This window comes from Myotis davidii, unplaced genomic scaffold (assembly GCF_000327345.1).
Source record: "Myotis davidii unplaced genomic scaffold, ASM32734v1 scaffold1618, whole genome shotgun sequence".
In the NCBI taxonomy this organism is placed as follows: Eukaryota; Metazoa; Chordata; class Mammalia; order Chiroptera; family Vespertilionidae; genus Myotis; species Myotis davidii.
Genome location: NW_006289227.1, coordinates 137,593 through 153,126, shown reverse-complemented (window position 1 = coordinate 153,126; position 15,534 = coordinate 137,593). Strand labels below are relative to the sequence as shown.

The 15,534-nt window shown below is 49.9% G+C and overlaps 1 protein-coding gene across 1 annotated transcript in view; it reads right to left on the bottom strand.

The window, feature by feature from the left end:
- RYR1 (ryanodine receptor 1) overlaps positions 1 to 15,534 on the bottom strand; it is a 129,268-nt gene that overhangs the window by 46,281 nt on the left and 67,453 nt on the right. The window contains exons 67-81 of the mRNA XM_006761445.2: positions 14,716 to 14,956; positions 12,780 to 12,867; positions 12,583 to 12,675; positions 12,170 to 12,184; positions 10,896 to 11,066; positions 9,347 to 9,406; positions 8,970 to 9,107; positions 5,160 to 5,272; positions 4,881 to 4,977; positions 4,527 to 4,633; positions 2,982 to 3,033; positions 2,786 to 2,851; positions 1,319 to 1,418; positions 931 to 1,010; positions 763 to 839 (exon numbers count right to left, since the gene is read on the bottom strand). Coding sequence (XP_006761508.1) covers positions 763 to 839; positions 931 to 1,010; positions 1,319 to 1,418; positions 2,786 to 2,851; positions 2,982 to 3,033; positions 4,527 to 4,633; positions 4,881 to 4,977; positions 5,160 to 5,272; positions 8,970 to 9,107; positions 9,347 to 9,406; positions 10,896 to 11,066; positions 12,170 to 12,184; positions 12,583 to 12,675; positions 12,780 to 12,867; positions 14,716 to 14,956 — 1,498 coding nt within the window. The remainder of the gene's footprint in view (positions 1 to 762; positions 840 to 930; positions 1,011 to 1,318; positions 1,419 to 2,785; positions 2,852 to 2,981; positions 3,034 to 4,526; positions 4,634 to 4,880; positions 4,978 to 5,159; positions 5,273 to 8,969; positions 9,108 to 9,346; positions 9,407 to 10,895; positions 11,067 to 12,169; positions 12,185 to 12,582; positions 12,676 to 12,779; positions 12,868 to 14,715; positions 14,957 to 15,534) is intronic.

The following is a 15,534-nucleotide window of genomic DNA, read 5'->3' as shown; positions in this document are numbered from 1 at the left end:
CCCGCCCCCCCCACACACAGTGGTGGGAGAAGAGCCATGGGAAACCACGAATGAGCAGAGATCAAGAGGAAGTAGAAACTGAGATTTGGCAGAAGCTGTGAAGTAATATGGGGTAAGGACGAAATGTGTCCCAGTAGAAATCAGGAGGGTACAGAAACCATCAATCAGCAAAAGCTTCAGAGGGTCAACATCAAGAGGAGAACAAAGGCAGACAGTCACCGAGTCACATTCATAGGGGTCATTAGAGAGAGCCCAGATTCCCTGCTGTGGGGTGCCCCTTGAATTCTCAACAGCCTTCCAGTTCCACCTGCCTGCATCCATGGGGTGGCATTTTGCCTTCCTTATTGTTGCACATGAATTCTTATAATAAACTCCCTAACATTTGATGCCGAAACCGGTTTGGTTCAGTGGATAGAGCGTCGGCCTGAGGACTGAAAGGTCCCAGGTTCGATTCCGGTCAAGGGCGTGTACGTGGGTTGTGCGCACATCCCTGGTGGGAGATGTGCAGGAAGCAGCTGATCGATGTTTCTCTCTCATCGATGTTTCTAACTCTCTATCTCTCTCCCTTTCTCTCTGTAAAAAATCAATAAAATATTAAAAAAACAAACAAACAAACAAAAAAACCTCCCTAACATTTGAGCTAGTCTGAATGGATCTCTGTTCCTGGAACCAAGAGAGTGGAACTAGAACTAGAAGTGGTAGCAGGAGTAGGGGCACAGTGGCACCAAACAGTTTCACTAAAAGATAGACACTAGAGCCTACCTGCATGTCTGCATCAGCGCCTGGATACTCTGGAAGAAGCCAACTTCCTTCTTGTCCTTCAGATAATCCAGCATTTTCTGCAGAGGGGGCGGCAGGACAGGGAGGACAGTAGTCACACAGGAACCTACAACCCTTCTTAGCCCTCCCCCAAGTCCCGTCTCCTGCTACCTGCTGCACATCAGCATTGCCCCCATTTAGGATGGAGATGCCCAGCTTCAGAGTGGAGGACACCATGGCTCCTGTCTCTCCTGGGGAGGGGGGGGCAGGACACAAACGATGGTCCACTTAGCTGTGGAGCGGGGTTCTCCACCCACCAGAAAACAGCCAGTGCAGGGGATGTGAGAGAAAGGGTTGGAGGAGCGTGGAAGTGTGATAGTGACGGAAGATGAGCAAGAAATCACAAGGCAAGTGAAGCATGCAAGGGCTGGTGTGTGTGTGCAAACCACAGGCATGCAGGGGTGGGAGGTGTGCCGCCGGGTCCACAGGAAGTGTGGGCCGGGGAGAGTGAAAACAGGATGAGTGTGTTCAGGAGGAGCCGGATGCTTGGGGAGGGCACCTTTGCAGGCACTGATCATTTGCAGCACCATCTCCGCCGCCCCTCGGTTGTGCAGCCGTGCCTGCTGGTACAGGAGTCTCTGCTTCTCCATCTCTTTCTCCTGGGACAGAGCCAGGCCCATGGTGCCAAGTGAGTCCAGGCTCACCAGCCTAGCCTTTCCCTCCTCCCCCCACCCCCACAGCCCTGTCCCTCACCCCTGTGCTCCCTGCTCCAGTCACTGGCTCATTCCTTCAACTCATAAACCTCCTCTATCTCTTGGGACTGAAATAGATTTGTTCCTGGCACCTAGTGCAGGCCTGGGCATGGTGCAATCTTAACCTGGGCCCACAGACCTTCAAGGGGTCAATGGATAAAATCTGAGAAGTCTGTGAACTCGAATGAGGAAAAAAGTTATATATTTACTACCCTCTAACTGAAAGGTAGCACTTCTTCCCATTATGGATGAGGCCATAAAACATAGCATAAGAATCACAGATGAGCCCTAGCCAGTTTGGCACAGTGGGTAGAGCATTGGTCCGCAGTCACGGGTTCAACTCTGGTCAAGGGCATGTACCTCAGTTGCAGGCTCAATCCCTGGCCCCGCTGTCAGAGCGAGTACAGGCGGCAACCAATCAACGTGTCTCTCTCACATTGCTATCTCTCTCTCTGTCTCCCCCTCCCTTTCACTCTCTCTAAAAAATCAATGGAAAATATCCTCAGGTGAGGATTAACAACAACAAAAAGAATCACAGATGTTGCCATGTCACATTTTTGTAGACATCTCAAAATATTGTTTTATTCATCACTACTTATCACTTACAGTAGCTATTGGACCCACTGTTAGATCTTATTTGATAGATTAATAAAGAAGGGCAGATATTAGTATATCACAAATTTTTAACGTAATATTTTGATAACTACTTCCGTATGCTTATTTCCTCTCTTATGAATTCATTTTCTGCATTTAAAAACCTAATTGTGAGAAAGGCTTCACCAGATGCCAAAAGGAATTCTGCCTTAGTGATGAATAGGTGGGTTAATCGCAAGTTTACTAGCTCTTTCTCACCATGTGGCCTTTGCAAATGCTGTTTCCTTACCTGAAACACCTTTCTCCTTTCTTCAACTGGCACACCCCTACTCAGACATCCCTTCCTCTGAGAAGCCTTCCTGCCACCCTTCAACGCTGGCGGGGGGAGCACCATGGGTGGGCTACCACAGCCCCCGAACTCACCCCTGGGTGCTCTGCTTTCCCAGCCCTGACCCCCCTGCCTGAGCTTCCCTCTTCACCACCGTGAATACTCTGTGCTGTTACTGTCTGTGATGCACCTGTCTCCCCAATGGACTGACTTGGTCACTCCTGTGTCCCCAACATCACCCAGCCCAGGGCCTGGCTCACAGCACTGCTCTGTGAGTGTATGCTGAATGAATGAGGATGACTGAAGCCAGGGTCCCCCATCCCGTCCTCCAGCTCCTCCTGATCCCACCTACCTCAAATGAAACCTCAACCTCTTCTTCACCTTCGCCGTTCTCCCCTCCCTCCTCCAGGTGACAGCTCTGAGGATGGGGCATAAGTCAGGGATGATGGGGAACAGAGGAGATCCTCAGTCCACCCCCAGCCCTTTCAGTGGACAGGCATTGCAGCTGAGGAGAAGGGGACCTGCCCTGGATAGGGGCAGGGCCTCACCTTTGCCATGATATCAGCGTACGCCATGTACAGGTAATCCTCATCCAGTTTGCTGAGGAAGTAATTGGAGAGATAGTCAGGCCTCAGTGGAGAGGACCCCCATCTTATAGCAGCTTCCAGATTTCCTTTGGAAAGCCAGCCCTCCCCATGCTCAGCCTGTGTGGTTCACTCAGGGTAAATTGGCCATTGCAGAGTGGGCCTGTGATGAAGACTGAGCCAATCAGCACTTTTTTTCTGCTTGGCCACAGTAACAGGCTAGAGATGGCTCAGTGGAACTCATTTGGGGAATTTTGCTGAAGCTATTGGTAGAGTTGTTCCCTTTCCACTGGGGTTTCAAAAATGGTGTGATGGAAGCCTGGAGTTTCTGGGTCCATCTTACCACCCTGAACAACTATGACCAGCCACTTTATCCTTGGGTCATCTCAATACTACTACTACTACTGCCACCACTAGCACTAGCAATGGCCAGGACCTATTGTTTACCCTATTATATATATATATATATATACACATTCTCACAATAATCTTATTAGGTAGGTGTATTACTAGCCACATTTTACCAGTGAGGAAACTGAAGCTCAAAGATCTTTCTTGGCCAAGATCACACAGCTTCTACTAGGGCTCAAGCCTGGATAGTCTAAGTCCAGAGTCATCGCTTTTCCAGGACACTAAACTTCCCAGCCTCCCTTGCTGCTTTGGTAGCCTGATGCCAGATTCTGGCCAATGAGATCTGTGCAGAAGCCCACCAAGGAGGGCTTCTCTCCTTGGATAAAAAGATCTTGGCCTTCCATAGAGGAAAAAAATTCTCTTCCCTTCTTTCTGCCTGGCATGTGGTCATGTCTGGAAGTTTAGCATCCATTTTGTGACCACAAGACAAAAGCTCAGAATGGCAGTCCAGAAAGCCTGAGCCAGCCTGTCAGCCTGAATGACTCTGTGACTGTCGTGTCACTGCCTAGCCCTGGACTTTCCACCTCCCGACTTCCTGTTATGTGAGGAAAATAAATCTCTGTGCTGCCACTTCCTTGTCCACAAAAAGGAGTTGATAATAGTATCTATCTTACAGTGTCAAGATAAATGAGAGGATATAGATGTCAAGTGCTTAGCATGGTGCCTACACATAAGCACTTGATAAATGTCACCTGTAGCAGCAGCACCATTACTTCGGTCATTTATTCCCAAGACTGTCATCAGCCCATATGCAGCTTTTGTGTTAATTAGAAAAAGAACCCCCTTCCACACTTCCCTCGGTTGGAAATTTGTCATAATTTACTGATTTGTTCCTACAGTATACTGATTTTGTTTGAGCAAGATGCTTTCTTCTAAAAATGTCAAAATCAATATTGCCTGAGATGTGAAACCTTCAGAGATGCCCTTGTGAGTGCTCTGCCTGCACAGTGGTACATGGTGGCCCTGCCTATCCTGGTAAAGTGACATTGAGAGACCAGCTCCCCTAGGACACAGAAGGTCTCTCTTGAGAAACAGGGAGGTTGCTGGGGGGCAGGGAGGTAGTGGGTTCTTTTCCCAAGACCTATGAAGGGTCCTCACCTCTTTTCAGTCAAGGCAGTGCGGCTAAAGTGCAGGACCAGTTGGTGCAGGGGGTCTGGCTTCTTCTCCTCCACTTCTTCCTCTTCCTCTTCCTGCTCCCCAGCTTTCTGGGGGAAGGAGTGGGGTTGGGGAAGAGACTTCCAGAGTCCCCTCCTGTCTCCTCCATAGCCCTGACGGGCTGGATTTTTTTCTCACGTGCCCCACATCCTGCACACTTCCCTGGTTCTGCCCAAGCCAGAGGCACCTTTCTCATACCTCTGTGTGAAGGGTGACCCCTGAAGATGTGCAACAGGCAGGCTCAGCCCCAGCCCTATCCAGCTCCGCCCCCACACTCCCAGGCAGGCCCCAGCTCACTGAAAGGTCATCTATCATGCGGTCCTCAAAACTGTGGTCTTCAGTCAGGATCCATGTGGCCTTGTACCTCTCCAGGAACATGTTACTTGCCCGGTGCCTGCAAGAGAAGTGTGTGGAGTGACTGTGGGACCTTCTCTCCTCCGCTTCCTCTGACCTCCCACAAATCTGCCCCACCAACCATTCCCAAAGAGCCCATCATACTGGCCCTCCAGCCTCCTGCCCTCTCAGCCACCCTTTCTCCGAGGTCCCTTTAGCTCCCCTCCACCCTGGGTGTCTTACGTGGGCAGGTTGTACAGGGGGGTCATGCGGAAACAGGCAACAACCGCCCTCCGGCGCTGCTTGGACAAGAGCTTGTGCCACACAGCCTTCTTGGACTTGTAAGGGTGCTCGACCTGGGGGCAGGACAATGTCATGTCCCCAGACTCTGCCCCTGGCCTGATTCCCACTTCCAGCCTGAGTGAAACTGCCCATCTGTGCCCAGGTCCGACTAACAGGGCCGAAGAAACACTTTGGTTTTTCTGACAGAGTCAAGGTTCTAACCTGGTCTCTGCTTCCAGACCAAAATTTCTCTCCTAGGCCCCACCAACAGACTGAGGGTCTCTACGCAGGCTCTGCCCCTAATTCCAAGGCCCTTTCCAGGAGTCAAGTAGTCTCCATAAGGTCCCACTACCTGAACCAAAGTTCTGTCCTGGGCCCAACATTGAGCGCACTGAGTCAAGTTTCTAATAGAAACTTGACCCCTTAGAATCAGCGCACTGATTCTAAGCCTCAATTTATTTATGTATGTATGTATGTATGTATGTATGTATGTATTTATTTATTTACTTACTTACTTACTTATTTATAATTCACCTTAACATTAGACTTAGAAAAAAAAACTTAAAAAATGTTTTTATTACTTTCAGAAAGAGGAAGTGAGAGGGAGAGACATCAATGATGAGAGAGACTCATCCATTGACTACTTCATGCATGTCTCCTACTGGGGATTGAGCCCTCAACTGGGACATGTGCCCTGACAGGGAATCGAACTGTGACATCCTGGTTCATGGGACCAAGATGGCAGCACTTACATATGTAAGTGCCTGTACCCACTGCTTCCAAAACCCACATGAAAATTACACCTAAAATACAGAACAATCATCATCCAGACCTGCCTGAAAGCTGGTGGAATGAAAGTTCTTCAACTAGAGAAGTAAAGAAGAAAGCACCCTGAGACTGGTAGGTGGGGTGGTGGCACGGATCAGGTTGGACCGACACCCACGTGTGTGGATTTTTTAATTGGGGGGGAGATCATCTTTGCGGAGGCTCCTCATAAGGAGCAAGGGGTCCCAGCCCCACACCAGACTCCAAGCCCAAGCTCCCAGAGCTGGGAAAAGAAGTCTCCATACTACAGGCTGTAAAAACCAGCAGGGATTGGGGCTCAGTAAGACGGAGGCTGCTGAAGACCCAGCTGATCCTCTTAAAGCGCCTGCCTGTACACGAATTGAATTTACAAGGTCCTACTTCCTCTGAGCTCCAGCATCAAGACAAGTCTCTAGGGGACACAGACACATATGAGAAGGAACTGGATTGTCTGGCATCAGGGCAGGAACTCAGAGGCGGCTTTCTCCTAGTCAGAGGTGCAAACAGGGGTCATTGTTCCTGTGTTGGGACTTCCCCAGTTGCACGGCTGACTGGCAGCCAAATATGTTTGCTCCATCACCCTGGTGATTCCCTGAGACCCCCACCCCATCCAATTTTCAGCCCCACCCAACCTTTGTGCAGTAGCTTTTGCATATGAATGGCCTGTCTTTGCTCAGGCTTCAGACTTTGCTAAAATCTCTCAAACAAGCTTCAATGGGGTCAGGGAGCCCCAAACATATCAGTAAAAGCCCAACACCCAGCACTAGCACCAGCCTGCCTTGCTTCACAGCTGAGCCTCGCTTGGACACTTCCAAAATGGATACAAATAGGGGGAATCTGCAGATAGGTGGCCCCAGGCAGTGGTTGACTTTGCACCTCCCTAGAGACCAAAGAACCAGTACACCCAGTGGTCAGTGTCAGAACATACCAGATTACAACTCTATGCATCCATAAGTGACACACTCAAGGGGCAGACTCAGTGAGCACCAAAGTCCCACTAAAGCAAGTCCTGCTCCTTAGGGGTGTCTCCTGCACAACAGCTCTTCTATTGTAGCCATAGCTGGTCCTCACAGTCAATTGGCCTGGAGGTCTATTCCTCCCAATGACACCAACAACAATCAAGGTTCAACTACAACAAGACTGTGCACAAGCCCACAAAGGGGCGCACTTAAAGTGCCCAGCTCAGGTGACTGGGGAAGCTAAGCCACTGGGCCCCATAGGACACCTACTACACAAGACCACTCTATCAACTCAAGGAGACATAGCAGCTCTACCCAATACATAGAAACAAACACAGGGAAGCAGCCAAAATGCGGAGACAAAGAAACATGTCAACAATGAAAGAAATGGAAGGAAGCAAACTACTAGATATAGAATTCAAAACCATGTTATAAGGTTAGTCAAGGGTTTTCTGAGACCTTCAAGGAACCTAGTGAGACTTTCAAAAAGCAAACAAACAAACAAAAAAAGGAAATGAACCAGTCAGAAATTGAGCATACACTGGCTGGAATAAGGAATAATATATAGGGATTCAACAGTAGAGTAGAGGATCCCGAGAATCAAATCAATGATTTGAAATATGAGGAAGCAAAAAACACCCAATCAGAAGAGCAACAAGAAAAAAGAATCCAAAAATATGAAGATAGTATAAGGAGCCTCTGGGATAATTTCAAGTGTACCAATATTTGCATTATGGGGGTGCTAGAAGAAGAAAGGAGCAAGATATTGAAAACCTATTTGAAGAAATAATGACAGAAACTTCCCCTACCTGGTGAAAGAAATAGACTTACAAGTCCAGGAAGCACAGAGAATCCCAAACAAGGGAACCCAAAGAGGCCCCACCCAAGACACATCTTATTAAAATGCCAAGGGCTAAAGACCAAGAGAGAATTTTAAAAGCAGCAAGAGAAAGACAGTTAACTACAAGGGAGTGCCCATAGGACTGTCAGCTGTTTTCTCAACAGAAACTAAGCAGGCTATAAGGGAGTGGCAAGAAATATTCAAAGTGATGAATAGCAAGGACCTACAACCAGATTACTCTACCCAGCAAAGCTCTCATTTAGAATTGAAGGTCAGATAAAGAGCTTCACAGATAAGAAAAAGCTAAAGGAGTTCATCACCACCAAACCAGTATTACATGAAATGTTGAAGGGTATTTTTAAAGAAGGCATGGAAATGGAACAGACTGAAGATTCTCAGAGGGGAGGTGGGAAGGGCGTGGGAAGAGATTAAACAAAGATCTTATATGCATACTAGAGGCCAGGTGCACGAATATGTGCACGGGTGGGGTCACTCAGCCTAGCTGGTGATCGGGGCCAATTGAGCCCGTGAGAGGTTTGCTGGTGGGAGGAGGGGCCAAGGGAGGTTGGCTGGCTGGGGGGAGAGCTGGGGCTGCAGGAAGTTCGGCCGGCACCCCAATCAGGGTCATTGGGGCTGGCAGGCTGGGGGGAGGGACTGCGGGAGGTTGGTTGGCCACAGGAGGTTGGTTGTGGGAGCGCACTGACCACCAGGGGGCAGCTCCTGTGTTGAGTGTCTGCCCCCTGATGGTCAGTGCATGTTATATCAACTGGTTGACTGATCATTCCGTTGCTTAGGCTTTTATATGTATAGATATGCATTACCTATGGGCACAGATAATAGGGTGGTGAAGACCTGGGGCAGGGTGGGAAGTGGGTGGAGGGGGGTAATGGGAGGTAAAAGAGGGACATCTATAATAATCTTAACAATAAAGATTAATTTTTAAAAAAAGGCTCAACCACTGGGCCCTATTGGCTGTGCCTAAGCCTTGATTTAAACTCAAGATTCCACAGAAGCTCCACCCACAGACCCAAGACGACCCTTTGCACCCCCTCCCCCAAAAGCCCAGGTACACCCTCAGGCCCTGCCCACAAACGTAAGGCCCGCCCCTTGTCCGGCCTGGAGATCATAGCTCAGCAACTCAGCAGTAAGACCCTGCTGGCCGCCCACCTGCTCCAGGTGGTAGAGCACCGCAGACACTTCCTGGACTCTTCGCACGATCTTTTCAGGGTCGTCCGCGTCCTCCTCGCGGCCTGGGAGGCCCCGGTACAGGGCCATCTGCCATCGCAGAGAAGGGGAGCCCTCCACCTGAGAGGAGGAAGAACAGTGGGCTGGAGTGAGCCTGTCCGCAAGGCCCTCCCTCCGTCCGGCTTCTGGCTTCTGGCGGGGTGGGGTGGGGAATGGCCCTGCGCTACTGGGCCCCTTTCAATCCAGTGGGAAGTGAGTACAAGTTAAGGTCCCGCTTTTGATGCCTGGTACATAGTAAGTGCTCATAAGTTGGCTCTTTTTGTTGCTGGTATCCCAATGTGCAGATTAAGGAGGCCTACCTTTCCTTGAAGGTGAAGATTGTTATGCAGAAATTCCCGGACCTCCTCATCTGTGTCTTTCTGGGGGGAAACATGGTCAGACTGGGTCACTCCGGAGGGCTCAGCGTCCTCCTTGACCCATAACCCTTCCCCTTCTAGGCCTGTCATCCCAGCAACTGGTGGGAGGCTTGTGTAGGGAGGATGGGTGAGAAACTTGAAAGGAATCAGAGATCAGGAGTGATCAGAGGGGAAGTCCTAGAGGCCACAGAGGCACCTTGAAGAGACAGTAAAGATTAGAAGGGCCTCGTGGGGGTGTGAGAGGAGGTAGAAGGTGACAGGATAGCCTCAAAGGTCAAATAAGACCACAGAGGGATTATTGGACGTCAGAGGAGGGTCAGAGTGGGACTGCAAGTAAGTGGGAGATGGACAGGGTGTATTTAATCAGATGGGGTGAAGGAAGTTATAAGGAAAATGGCTAGGTTAGTAGAGGTCATGGGAGATCAGGTGTATCAACCAAGTCATGGGTAGGGTTTACACAGGCCAAAGGAGGGGTCAGTAATGTGGGGGTTCCTTAGAGTCCCAGGAGAGGGGGGCCCTCAAGGAACAAGTTGAGGGGTCAAAGAGTTCTTTGGGGTCTTGGCAGGACTCAGCAAGGTCCTAGGAGGAGCCCGAGGTCCTGAGGGAAGGATACCAGGGGAGGTCAGTGAGGGTAGTAAGTTGTAAGGTTACTTAGCAGGGTCCTGGGGGAGGTTTTAGAGGTCTCAGGACAGGATCCTCTTAGGTTCTTGTGGTGAAAGGATCAGGGGTGGGGGAGGGTGTTATTCCATACAAGCGGTAAGTGGGGTCCTGGGAGGCCTCCTTTAAGTTCCAGAGGGCTTAGAGTTCAGGGGCAGGGTCAATTGATCCTGTGGATTCTTGGAAACTCAGATTGTTCATAGACCTGGGGAAGGGACCATTAGGATTCTGCAGGGCTACTTAGGGTCACAGGTGCTCACTGGGCCCCTGAGAGTTTTGAGGGGTTTAGCTGGGCGTCAAGATAAGAGGTGATGAGCTAGAGAGCTCAACAGAGACCCAGAGGTTCAGGGGAAGGCCAGTGGGATCATGAGGGGCTCATTGCTCATTGGGTCCCCAGGAGTTTAGGGAGGTCCCGGTGGAGGGCTCAGAGGAGTCTCAGGGGTGCTAATGGTATCGTGGGTGGGGTCCTCAGGGTCATAATGGGTTTGGCATGGTCCTGGGGAGAGTGTTCAGTTGGATCCCTAAAGGCTCAATGTGGTCCTTCTAGGTCTGTCAACCCAGCAGCTGGTGGCAGGCTTATGTGGGGAGGACTGGAGAGGGTCTTAGTAATATTTCTGGGTTTCAGAGGGGTCCCAGGTAGGGTCCTTGGGTCCCAGGGCTCTGGCAGTTTCTTGAGAGGGGTCCTTAACATCCTAGGGGGTCCAGTGAGTCCTCAGGGTCCTAGAGAAGGTTTCAGTAGGGTCCTAAGGGAGGGCTCCCAGTGGGCTCCTGGGGTCTTGGTGTAGGGTGCTGAGTGGGATCCTGGCAGATTCCCAGAATGGGGTCCGGCAGGCACCAAAGCATAGCGGGTCTTGGCCAGCGCAATGAGGTCCTGGTCAGTGGGTGCACACATGTTCAGGCCGATAGGCAGCATCTTCTTGAGTGTGGCCACAATCAGCGATGTCTGCACAGAGTACCGGTCCCCCCTGCGCTTCTTCTTGGTGCGTTCCTGGTCAGAGCCACCTGACTGTGGGGACATGGGGCTCAGCACCAGCATGAATGCCAGCCCAGCCCCATGCTTGGTTCCCACCCCAACAGCCATTGCCCCAGTTACCACCCCAGTCCTTGCTGACCTTTCACCAGATGCCCAGCCCTGACCCTCCTAACCCCAGCCCCTATCCCAAATTCCTAACTTCTGTCCCAAACCCTTACAGATTCCCCCAAATTCCAGGCCTTTCTCAACCTCTGGAGGTCTTCTCCCAAAATCCCCTAAGAACTCTCAGTACAACACCCCTCCAAGAAACATGCACAGCCCCACACTTCATATCTCAAGACTGAGTTCCCAAGGATGAAACAAAGATGAGACAAGAGAAGTTGGAAGAAAAAGAGAGACACTGAGAGACTGAGATGGACAAGAAAACAGGAAGAGAGGAGATGCCAGAGAGATCCAAAAAGATCTGGGAACAGAAACACGGGCATGGAGTCCCATAGCCATGTTCTGAGCCTTGGTGCAGACCTATGGTCAGGGCCACCCGTCATGCCAATGAGAAGCCCGGGTGACAAGCTTTGGCCAGAGCCACATCCACACCAGCTCGAAATATGGAGGCCGTACATGCATCTGAGTCCTTGCAGAGCCTGGGCCAGGGGCGACAGGCCAAATGCATCAGCGGCTCAGAAGGATAAGACTGCTGACCAAGGTCACATAGCCAACTGCCAGAGTCAGGATTCTAACCCAAGTCTCTCTCATTCCAGAGCCCAAGTCTTAAACTCAGCATGCACGTGCCTATCCCACCCTCACTCCCATTCCTCACAGCCTCAGCCCACAATGGACCTTAGCCCACAATACTTTGATGCTTTGGGGAAAGCTGAGAGGTGGGTTTTTTCTTTTTTTTTTTTTCAACGAAAGTTAAGAAAAAAAAAAGTAAATTTGCTCAAAGCTGAGGGTTGGGAAGGGAATGGATGATTGGGGACAGGGAGGAATGGGGAGAGAAAGAGGATGGTAGCTGGGAGCCAAGGATGAGGGGTGGGGAATAGGGACAAGGGTTTTCTGGAGGGGTGCAGATGCTGGGGTTTGTGGGGAAGAAGGTATTAGCCAAGAGTCATGCGGAAGGTTCCAGATGAGGGGCTGACCTGTACGTCTCCTGCCTGTTTCATCAGATGGCAGATAGAGACAAAAAGTGTTACCCCAGTCCCTCAGAGAACCCCAGACCTAATTCCAAGTTTACCTAACCCAAGCTCTGTGCCCACCGGACATGCATCCCCTTGTAGGGCATTCCCAGACCTTGACTCAGGGTGGGTGGGTTTGTCCTTTAGATGAACCCTGTAGAGGGCAGTTCTAAGAGGTATAAGGGGAGAGGAGTGGGGGACCTGGGATAATGGGGATAGGAGGGAGGAAATGCAAGATGAGAGGGGACAAAGCTGTGAGGGCTGCAGGGAATGTGACCAGGACAGGGCAGCCAGCTGGATGAGGAGGGGGCAGGTAGGAAGCCCTTGGGTGTTCCCTCCTTCCCTGCTAAGACCACCTCCCGGAGCACAGCACCCACCTTGGCCATTTTGCTCTTGTTGTCGGCAGTCAGAAACGACATGTTGTTGATCTCATTCTGGACCACGAAATTCTGCTCCTCACGCTTGAAGTTCTGGTGGCAGAGGCAGTACTGGGGTCAGGCCGGGTCGGGGGAGGGCATCTCAGGGCAGCAGCTTCTCAGGTATGAAGAGGAGCAGGGAGTGGGCAGGGACTCACGTGGGACTTGCACCAGTAGATAAAGATCTCGCCCACCATCCTGAACAGCTCTTCAGCGTTGGGATTGGGCTCCGTCAGCCAGTGCGCCCTGGGCAGCAGGGAAGGGGCTGGTGAGGGATTGGGTGAGACACCCAGGAGGGGGGCTACACAAGAGATCTTAGGGGAGAGGGTCAAGGGGACCAGGAGACTCCAAAGGGAGGGGTGGAATTTTCTAGGTAACTGGCCATTCAGATTATTTAAAGTTGATGAATGACCATTCCTTTACAAGCTTTTTTCTTTCTCTATTGAAATGTAACGTGCACAGTGCCGGTGATGCTCAGCATCGTAGGGAGGACAATGGCTGGGAATCCCCTTTGTTCCCTGGGTGTGAGGACAGCCCTGGCATCACCACCACAGGGACCTTCGCTCTACTTTGTCCTGGAGGGAGGGAGGGATTGCAGGGAGGAGGGCAGACAGGGACATTTTTAAAGCCGGGAAAGAGCTGAGCCTTTGGGTTCGCTTTTTTACTCTTGGAGTGAAATTGTGTAAGATAATGACACATAACTTTCCCACCCTAAATTATTTCAGCTCTGTCAGTAGCTGATGCAGGATTCAGTTTGTAACTGTTTTATTCCATACTTTAGCTGTAGGTTGGAAGTGTTCTCTCCTGCAGAGCAGGCACTGGGAGCAGAATAATAGACCCATTAATTATAAATTTATGCTTTAAGGTTTTTAAAATCTGTTTTTTTTTTATGTTCCCTCGGTAAATTTAAGAGTTTTTTTAAAATGTAAACCTAAAGCAATCAAAAGTTTCTACTTAAACTTTGGTTGCAACTCCTTGAATGAGAAGATTGAATTTATAGTTAAATGCACTATTGAGATTTTTTAATGAGGCAAATAAAGTTTTTCTACAGTTAAAAAAAGAAATGTAACATGCATATAAAGTGTCAACTTGATGAAATATCACAAAGTGAACACACTTGTGTAACCAACCACCACCCAACTCAAGAAATAGAACATTTTCAGTCCCCAGAACTACCCTTGTGTCCCTCCCAGCCACTCCTACTTCCTTCCTCTTGAAAAAATGACCCTTATCTTGACTTACAGACCATGAATTATTTTTGTCTGTTCTTGAATGTTACATAAATAGATGATATGATATGTACTATTTTTTATTTTATTTTCCTGACTTCTTTTATTCAACCTGATGTTTGTGGGATTTATCAATGTTGTGTGTTGAGACTTTGTTCATTTGAATTATTGTGTAATATTCCACTGCGTGAATATACCACAATTTACTTGTTCAAACTCTTTGACCCAGCTCTCCCACTCCTAGGAATCTGCCCTATAGCAGTACCCACTGGTGAGCAAAAAGATGGATGTGCAAGGATGCATCCAGCATGCATACCACCACTTCCTTTTCTGCTCCCAGGACAACCTTAAAATCTTTCCCAACAAGGATGGAACTGGAGTTGAAACTCATTTACTATCCCTGAATTAGGCTGCACGTAGGAGTCAATAATTGTTTAAACAGTTTCTGAATTTAGAGAGACATTAGCAGTTGGTTGATACCTGCACTTGCCCTTTTATTAAAGATCTATGTTTCTGGGGGAATGAGATTGGTCACATCTGGACTATCTTTCTTCTCCCAATGACAGAGAAAGGCCTAATGATTGGGCTTTGCTGCACAAATATCAGCCTGGAGGCCCAGTACTGGAGAGAAAAGCAGGGCTCCTTGTAGCTGACATTGCAACTGTACAGGGGCTCAGATTCAGGAGGGGCAAAGGGGCAGGAAGGGAGCAAATCCAGTGGGTTGGATTTTGTTGAGCCAGAAGCAATGGGGTTGGAGTCAGTAGGTTGGGTGAGAATGGCAAGAAGTTTGTAGCAAGTCAGAAGGGATTCAGGAAAGCCAGAGGTTAGGCTGAGGTATATGGGGGGACAATGGGAACACGCTGACCTGTTGTTGTCCACGTAGCGGATGAGCAGTGGATAGAGGGCATACAGGTCCCGGCAGAGCACAGAGAACTCGTCCCGCACAAGGAGCTCACCCTCCTCGGCTTCTGCCTTGGCCTCCAGGCGCAGCTGCTCCTCCTCGGCCACCACCTTCCCCGCCCGCTTGCGCAGACGCCCAATGGTTGGGATAAAGTGCGAGTGCAGGAGCTCCGGCCGGGCCCGGCTCACAATGGGCTGGGCAAACACTGCAGGAGCAAAGTGGGGACACTCATTGCTGGCCAGCCTCTAACTCCAGAATCTGACCTATGACCTCTGTTCCCATCCCATGACTCCTCTGACCCAGCAGCTATCATTGACCCCAGCCTGACCCTGGCTTCTAACTCCGGCATTTATCTCTAATCCCACTTCTGACTTTGGGCCGTGACCTGTAACATAGTCCCTGAATCCTGATCCCAACCATCACCCGTAACCTGAACCTGTGATCCCAGCCTAACACATGTGCCTGACCTTTGACCCCAACTGATATCTTGCCCTAGCCTGTAACCTCTCACCCGTCTTTAACCTCTGACCTGGTCCCTACCTAGACTCTTCCTCGCTACATGATTTCTCACTATGGCTTCTTACCCCAGCCTTTGGCCTCTGATCCTGGCCGCCGATTGCAGCCCCAACTCTAGTTTGAACCAATTTTTGACATAGAACTTCTAAACCAGGAATCCCAACCCTTTAAGGACTAATGTCTTGACCTCTTACCTATAACCCATCCTTATCAGGAACCTCATCCTCTGACCATTTGCATAAGGAACTCAGGCTTCTGACCCTGTTC